General features: G+C 34.3%; 1 protein-coding gene across 4 annotated transcripts in view; it reads left to right on the top strand.

Moving 5' to 3' along the window:
* The window catches only part of LOC109534820 (protein decapentaplegic), a 36,932-nt gene extending 29,031 nt beyond the window's left edge, over positions 1-7,901 (top strand). For all 4 annotated transcript variants that reach the window (XM_048669391.1, XM_048669390.1, XM_048669395.1 and 1 more), the window contains exons 2-4: positions 920-1,089; positions 2,925-3,069; positions 5,638-7,901. In XM_048669391.1, the coding sequence (XP_048525348.1) occupies positions 931-1,089; positions 2,925-3,069; positions 5,638-6,479 (1,146 nt within the window). In that variant the 5' untranslated portion in view covers positions 920-930 and the 3' untranslated portion in view covers positions 6,480-7,901. The remainder of the gene's footprint in view (positions 1-919; positions 1,090-2,924; positions 3,070-5,637) is intronic.
* Positions 7,902-8,859: the final 958 nt, after the last annotated feature.

Raw genomic sequence — 8,859 nt, 5'->3', positions numbered from 1 at the left:
AGGTAATCGCGATTTGAACATGGAAAACGGTAGAAAATGAGTATGTTCGATTAGATTAAATCTTGAAATACACCAAGCTTGAATACAACAGTCCAGTTCCGATTAGCCATAAACACAACTATTTCCGTTCCGACTCTTTTGAAACCTGATCCCAACGTTAATAAATCAGATTGTTACTAAGTACTCATGCGATGAAACTTTATTGCGTCCCACGCTTGTATCATCTTCTCAAGTGGTTCTGTAGAGTATGATACTAAACAATTAATACATTTAAAAAAATGTAGCCAAACTAACCCAGGAAACATAACCAGAGCTACGAAAAACGACACCTAGACGAAAACTTTGCAAACGTTTTTTGGTATTCGTTTTTTATATTGAGCCATTTCGTTTGAAACTTAATTTGAGCTCAAATTATAGGTTTTGTGAAATAATAAGTAAAAATATCAAGTTCGAGAGTTATCCATGTGTGTATTACACTTTTGAAGATTTTAGTATTATAAAATGTATAGTGCAGAATAGTTGCCTGTAAAAAGAGCTTTGGTGTTCTAAATGTAAAAGAGTGTTTGAATTCAGCTCGTGGAGTGACGAACCAGTAATTTTATTTCATTTGCGTCGCTTTCAATTTTTTTGTATCCAACTTCTCTGTTTACCGTGAAAGCAACAAGCCGATAAAACCGCTCGCTTAATACATATGCAATTAAAACCCTTTTAGAATTACCGACCGTAAAGAAATCATATTTGACCCATTTCAGTCCTCCAGCAACCAATCAGGTATGCTACTTCGAGATCAATAAAAAGAAGACACATAAATTAAACACTTCTTGGTAAACGATGAAATCACCAACTAATTGAATGTGTTACTCAATCAGCTGAATCATTGATTGCAAGCTTTTTCACTAATTGTGGGGTTTTGTTTCAGAGTGTCCGATAATGAATTTCAGCAACAGCTGTTGGCTGCTGGTCTTGGTGACCATTCTAGAGTGTTGCTGCTCAGCGACAGCTATTCCCGATAGTTACCCCCAACACATCATCGAACAAGTCGAATCATCGCTTCTGTCGCTCTTTGGACATAGACGACGACCCCAGAAGGTACTTTAATTAGCACCGTTAATTTTATGTATCGTTTTAACGCAAAATCAAAACTCCAATACGAAGTCTAAAGGACATTTACAGCACAGACTTTATCTTTTTGAACGTGAATAAATGGTAATAAATTTAGATTGGTGTCCCCGTAGCAACTACCTGCTCTTACCCAACTAAACTACATCATTATGTCAACGTGGAAGGACAGTATTATCTATTATCGTCGAATTTTTGCGAAAGCGACTTAAAAGTCTGGGGTTGATAGGATGCGCCTTTACCATACAGTGTGTCCAGCTAGGCTCAACAATGTAAAATTTCAATTTGGGACTATGTAAAACACCATTTAACTACCTGCAATAGGTCATATTTTACATCACATGTTTGGTAAAGGTTTAAGCTCCGAAACTAAGGTTCATCGACGAGATGAAAATCCGTAGATCAGATGTAAATGAAAGTCTTTATTAAGGGTCTGGTTTCACTAGTTAACTATTAAGTAGGTACTTACAAGCTACAGGCAATGGAATCAATATTTTTCAAATTTTAGTTAATTTAATAATCTCGAAAGTTAATAAGTATACATAGTTTGTTTGCTCTATATTAGTCCATATTCTGCACTAAATGAAGCAATCAGGGTGCTTGAACTGTTCGTGTTGCGTTTACTCTCATGTTAGTAAGTCCCACTTGCTGATATCGATAGTAAAGCGTATAAAATATTTTTATGCAGAATCGGCGCTGTTTCTGTGAACCTAATTTGTCCGTTCTTCTACTTTATGATTATCCTGTTTCGACCTTTTTTTCAACGAATTTCGCTTGAAGACCTTTCGCGTTACCGCATTGTGTCTCATATTTTTACGCAGTATTCGAATATTCGAAAAGCGAATAATTATGTGTAGTCATAACTCGAATAATCGAATACTTGAATACACCAACATTATCAAACTCACAAGGTGCGAATATCTTTATATGCACTTTGTATACTTTTATAAAATTAATTATTCATATTCTACAAGCATTTAAACAAATACCTATATATTTAAAAGCAAATGAAAATAATCATATTTACTCTCCTGCAAATGAATGTAAAATTACGTCGTCTGGTGATACGCGTCATCAACTTTTGCGCGGTGTTACAATTAATGTGCCGACAAAGGCACTTTTTTATCCGTTGCGGCTAGTTGCCAAAAATGATATGAGATAACACTCGAATATCTAACGAATACGAATAGAAATACTCGAATATTCGAATACTCGAATACTCGAATATTCGAATACTCGAATACTCGAATATTCGAATATTCGTTAGATATTTGAGTATTCGAATAATTTTACTATTCGAATAAACCACTGAACGAATATTCGAATATAAGATTTTAAAAAATTCCGAGCCCTAGTAACAAGTACTTCCTTTGGAGATCTTCTTTTTCATCTAATTGATTTATCTGTTACTTTGTGTTTTATGTATTAAAAATGCAAATCCTTCTTTCTTTCTTTCTTAATGTAGATTTCTCCTCCATATGACACGTTTGAATGAATTTTCACTACATATTACCTTTTCAACTCTCCCACCACGATTTTCTCATTGTTAAACGGTTTATATTTAAATAAAAGGGAATCTGCCAAATGCGTCAGATCAACAAACGTTTGAGTTCACTTAAATCGCGGGTGAAAATCTAAGGGAGTTAAAAGCTATAACTGATACACAATGATTAACATGTAACAGACACTTGATAAATAATGAAAAAAACTGTTTATCCTGTAATAACCAAAGGAAGAAAACTAGCACAAACAATATATTTTTGGTAGACTGTTCAATACCAATAAGTACTGAATTTTAATTGCAGGTTGACAGAAATAAACTGGAAATTCCCGAAGAGATGATCAGACTGTACGAGAGGCAAAACGGAATGAAGTTTGCCACATCTAACTTACCGAAACGAGCGCCTTACTTGACCAGCGCAAATACTGTGAGGAGTTTTGTCCATATCGGTACGTACTTCATTGACATAAAAGCAAAAATGTACAAACAATTTCAAGTTTTGCCTGATAATTTAACACGAACCCTCGTATCTAGCCGATCTGCGTCAGTCGATTTTTGAAGGGAAAAAGCAAGTGTTTATTAAATAATTAATACCGCAGGTTGTATAATGTGCTTAAATAAATACATGTACGTCCTACTTTCGCTGCCTGGTAGCTATCTCGTTTTTTGGAACTACCACAGTGGCGTCATCAATGAAAATTTGCTTCAGTTATTATAATGATGAAAAAAAACGGGATCAAAGATATAAATAATATTTAAATCAAATCCGATTCAAAGCTTTGAGAGGATTGAAACTCCAGATTTAAAAAATTGACACATAATTTGACAAAAATATTGCGGTTTCTACGTTCAAGACTCATATTTGGAAAATTCCTGAACATTAGAACATTACGCACTACATTTCTATTTTTTTGAATACATCAATTTTAACCCACGTGTCATCCTCAGAAGCAATGAGAGAACCGGTAATCAGAAGCCGCTAATAACATTTTATGAGTTGTGCTTATGTGCGTACTCAATTTAACGACAGGAAACCCTTTTCAATTACGCCACTGGCTGCTTAGGAAGCTTAATATTTTTTACAAAGAGTACCAAGCTGAAGATTTTGCTGAAATGTCGAGGAAATTATCATAGATTATTAGAATATTAGATATCTTGAATAAAATGAACGTTTCTAAACGATTGCTTAACGTTCGCTATTGCAGGAAAAAAAGTGCTGAATTAATCCAATTGTTTGAAATTCCAATGCTCTTCACAAATTATTCCTGTTAGCACCCGATGTACTTTTCGCGCTTAGTGTAAATTTGTTCTCTTTGGTTATAAATTAACTTATTCTATTTTTTTCCTTCGAGTAAACTCTTGAACATGTTCTTTAAGTTAAGGATTGATTCCCAGAGACCCTTTTGCGTTCGAATGCTTTTCAACACAATGCCTCATTTATTCCTCTTTCTGACCGAATTCAAAGATATTCTGAAGATTTACCATAAAACCAATTTCCGGTTTTTTTATTTCCTTTCTCCGTGTTTTAGATATTTTCTTCCTTGATCACCGAGCGGTTTCTCGGCATAAAATTATTTTTTTGTTTGCCATTTGATGCATGGCTCATAATGAGTTCAAAGATTCCTGATTTTATGGCAAGTGTAATGCTATTACTCAGGCATTCTTAATGATAATGACAGAAAATCTAAAAGCTTTGGCTCATTAAATATTAATTTGAAGCTCGTAAATAGGATTTTTTTTGTTAAATGTTCTACATCATGCATAGACTAAACGTACTAATCTAATTGCCCCTGCGTCATAACGCGGACCATCTGTCGGTTTTTTGGCTGGCATTTTTTCCAATCACTGAGCAAGTAAAATCCGCATTTTCCAATCGAACGCCACTGAAATTAGGTGTTTATGATCAACACGTCCAGGCTGCAGAACCACACCCAATTTGTATCTCTTTGATCTCGCTACCAGCTGACTGGGACGGTATGTTAGTCATGACGTATTTCAAGCTTTCTTAAGAGGTCGCCAAAGATATGAGCAAGTTGAGAAAAATTGGTTCATTTGATAAATTCCACCTTGAGAAATCTTCTTCGTGTTTCATTATCTCACTAAGAAACGTTTTGACTGCGCGTGTGAGCCAATCAAAAAAAACATTCGAGCTGCAAGACTTATTTCTTTCCTGATCGTTTTGACTTCATCTTCGAAACTAAGTAGATATGAAAAAGCCCAACAATTCCACAAGTTTGTTATTTAAATCCTAAGTTTTTCATGAGTTCGCAGTCCAAACAAGTACATAAAATTCGTTCGAGTTAATTGACTCTACTATTAAAATTATTAAGTATTATTAGACAAAATTTTCGGTTTGGCTTACTTTCTGAAATACACAGTGGCGAAATTGATTTTTATTTGCAATTTTAAATTTGATTGAGTTTAAATGCCAAAGAGCAAACTCGAATGTTTCTTGTAACTATGTCATTTTTTATAAATAAAATTTATCAAAAATTGCCGTTAAATTATAAAAAATATATTTATGTTAAAGACTGTTTAAGATCGAACTGCGAGTCGCATTACACAACAGTTTCAGTTCAGTTCTCACTTTTTAATTCCGAAGCACACCGTGACATAATTGATGTTTTTAGAATAAGTACTGAAAAACGAGAAACAATTACTAAAACGAGTTGATTTTTCGAACTCCTAGATGTGTATGACAACCTATAAATGATGAAATATTCAACTATTCTACTATTTCTACGCTCATTTTACATCATTCGGCTTCAAACAAAACTACTTACTTAGAGAGAAATTAAACCGAAACCAACGATATGATTTGGGAATTAGAAATTTACTCATTTTGATCGATTATTAAAAGTTCATCTACTTGTGTGCTAATTTGCAAACAAGCTTACCGCTGGGTCTGGATATTTTAAAACCGTAACGCGTTTAAGGTGCTTCTGAGCAATTGCAAAAATCCATTATGTTAACATCAAAGCCAATCAATCTAACCGAATATTCTTCATTATTTTCAGAAAGTCCCATTGACCGACGATTTCAAACTCCATCTAAAATGCGCCTAAAGTTCGAGCCAACAATGCCAGAAAATGAAGACTTGCAACATGCTGAACTGGCTTTACACAGGATAGCGCTGCCAACAAACTCAATGAAAGACTCCTATATCAGAATAGTTGTCGAAGACATATTGAAGCCCGGCATCAAGGGCAAACATGGGCCCTTAAAGAGAGTAATCGAAAGCAAGCTGGTGAATATCACCAAAGACTCACTGTTGAAACTAGATCTTACGGAGCCAGTGCAAAGGTGGATCAAAACCCCGAAAGAAAACTATGGAGTAATAGTGACGATTCTGGGTAAAACTGAACATGTCCGAATGAAACGAGACTTAAATGAAGACGATCGAGCATGGACGAGATATCAACCGGTGCTGTTCACGTACAGCGACGATAGGAAGAACGGGGAATCAGATATCAAGGGAGTAGCTAGCATGATAACGCGGAGCAAACGAGCTGCTAGACGCGCAAGCCGAAGAAAAGACGACCATACCGATTGCATGAGACACAAAATGTACGTGAATTTCCAGGATGTGGGATGGAGCGATTGGATTGTAGCCCCGCCTGGATATGAGGCATATTATTGTCATGGGGAGTGCAGATTTCCGCTGGCTGATCATTTGAACACAACGAATCACGCCATCGTTCAGACATTGATGAACTCAATGTCCCCCATGTCGGTGCCAAAAGCTTGTTGCGTACCCACGCAACTCAATTCAATATCAATGTTGTATTTGGATGTAGATAACAAAGTCGTACTGAAAAACTACAAGGAAATGGTTGTGATCGGATGTGGGTGTCGGTAGTAACTTTTTGAGTAAAGGCCAGCGATGTAACAGCTGATTTTACTTTATTTTTGAACCCATCCTTAAGCAAAAAAAAGCAACTGTTGCATCCTGAAATAAAAACAAGCGTCTGTGATCCAATCTGTTGGACTCGGGTACGGAGAATTGTAGTGTGCGGAGTTCCAGTGATTCCCGAAAGTTTGTCCAATTATTGTCAGGACTTGGCACCTTGATTTATTTTAGACTTATATTTCTCGTCTGTGATTGTAATTTTTATTATATTTGTTGTATGTCTGTGTGTTGTTAGTCTCATATCTTATGTTATATTGAAACTGTGGAAAGTTGGTTTTTTTGTTGCAACTGATAACAGAAAGCTGCTCTACCAAGTTACCCCCCGTCACTCTGTACATATTCATTGCTTATTGACAGTATATATGAGTTTTCACTCAGGCTCTCTTAAAACAAAAAATATATTGTTTTAACTGGATGTGCCTTTAGCACAGGTGTTTTATACATACAACGATTGTCTCAACTATTTTTAAAATAATATAAAACTTTAATGTGTGGTTTTTAGATGCAGAAATTTTTTTGTAATATCGGGAAACCACGACACGCAATTTAAAAAAAATATATTATATTTAACCACTCCATATGCATTTTTCCGTAGGATCTCCACATACCAGCCAAAATCTTAATTATAAATCTAACGATCCATTATATTAGAGCGCAGGATACTAATATGAAAGAGCACCGATATTTCAGAGCGTTTTAAACCTGTACATTTTTATACATGCCACGAAACACTTGAACATTATATACCTCAAACGTCTCAAACTCGAAGGGGAATTCTGTAACGTTGTTATCAATGGTAACCAAGTAAAAAGTAGCTAGCGGATGTGACAAAACTCTTTGAATAAAACAAAACTAAACATAATTCCTTTACCTTAAAAATAAAAACAAACAGTTTAAAATTTTGAATAAAACATTGAAATTCTTAAGAGAGGCTGTGCGATCACTTGCTCGTGTTAACCAACGATGGCTGTATGCAGTCACGTGAGTGTAACTGTACACATTCGTGATCAGCGTGAACTATCACTAAATATTTTATGAAACAATAACTATTTGTTGTTTTAGATCTAATGCCTTGTACGGTTTTGTATCGAAGCTGGTCAAGTAGTGCGATTTAATGAGTTGAGACATAAATTGATTTTTCTAGTCGAAAGAAAATGGTGCGTCAGAACAAGGCTTTAGATTTGGAAACTAAAGGAGATGTAATATATAAGTACCTGCAAGGATATATTGGAAGTATTTATTTTAAATAGAGACTATTGAGATTTGTGCATATTGTACATACAACTTTAATGTAAATTATTAATTTTTAGCTTTTTTGTAAAGTGTGTAAGCTGTACAAAATGTACATAATATTAAAGCATTCTATTCATATTGGATTGTTTTCTTTGTTTGCGAGATCCTTATTCCATAAAATCACCTTTATCCTGGCGAGACAAGAACATTACTTAGAATTTAGAACTTAGATGTGAGTCAAACCTAGAAAAAGCTGGTAGAGTTTCATTCAGATGTGATACAAGGTGAGTATGAATCGAAATTTAACAGTTTTCTAAAAAACAATTTGCATTAAAGAAAATTCTTGCAAAAATATACCGACATTAAATTAAATTTGAGACAATCACTTAAAAAATTAATGAAAATATTAGTTTGAAGGAATATTTTTGACGAAAACTAATCGTTTGTAGTGACACTGTGACACTTACAAATTATGCCTAATACTAATACAGATTTAATCTTTTATGAAACTAAAACAATTTGTTAAAATTCGTATAAGGGAACTAACTAAGAAGCAAAGAAAAACGAAAAAAGCAAAAATAATACATTTTTTGAATTCCTATGTGGCTTGGGTACTTAATAAAGGAACGTTTTAAATATAAAAACACATCCAATAAAGTTGATAAAGCAACAATATTCAAGGAATAAGTGTCAGAGTTACAACTCGAATGAAGAAAGTAGAACTTAAACGCACACAATTGGTTAACAATTGATTGTAAAAGCAAATCAGAAATGTCCTTCTAATTATTTTATATTATTATCAGATGTAACTTATTCAGACATTGCAAATGTGACGAAAAGCAACTTAGTATCATTTACGAACACACTCAGATTCAAGCTACGAAAGTAGTCAATGGAATAAACTGAAATCTCTCTTATCCTACATAAAACTGAAAGGGGAACTTAAAAGATGCTATAAGAAAAAATGAATAGTACAAAAATTGGAATGCAATTGCGTATTGCAATCAGCCCTGCAACAAAGAAACAAGAGCTGGTTGAAATAATCGTCGAAAATTAATAAACCATAAGAGAACGATAAAAAGAATACAAAAGCTTT

This window comes from Dendroctonus ponderosae, unplaced genomic scaffold, assembly GCF_020466585.1.
Source record: "Dendroctonus ponderosae isolate FM_Combo_2020 unplaced genomic scaffold, Dpon_F_20191213v2 Dpon_F_20191213_1, whole genome shotgun sequence".
In the NCBI taxonomy this organism is placed as follows: domain Eukaryota; kingdom Metazoa; phylum Arthropoda; class Insecta; order Coleoptera; family Curculionidae; genus Dendroctonus; species Dendroctonus ponderosae.
This window is presented reverse-complemented; position numbering and strand designations above follow the sequence as displayed.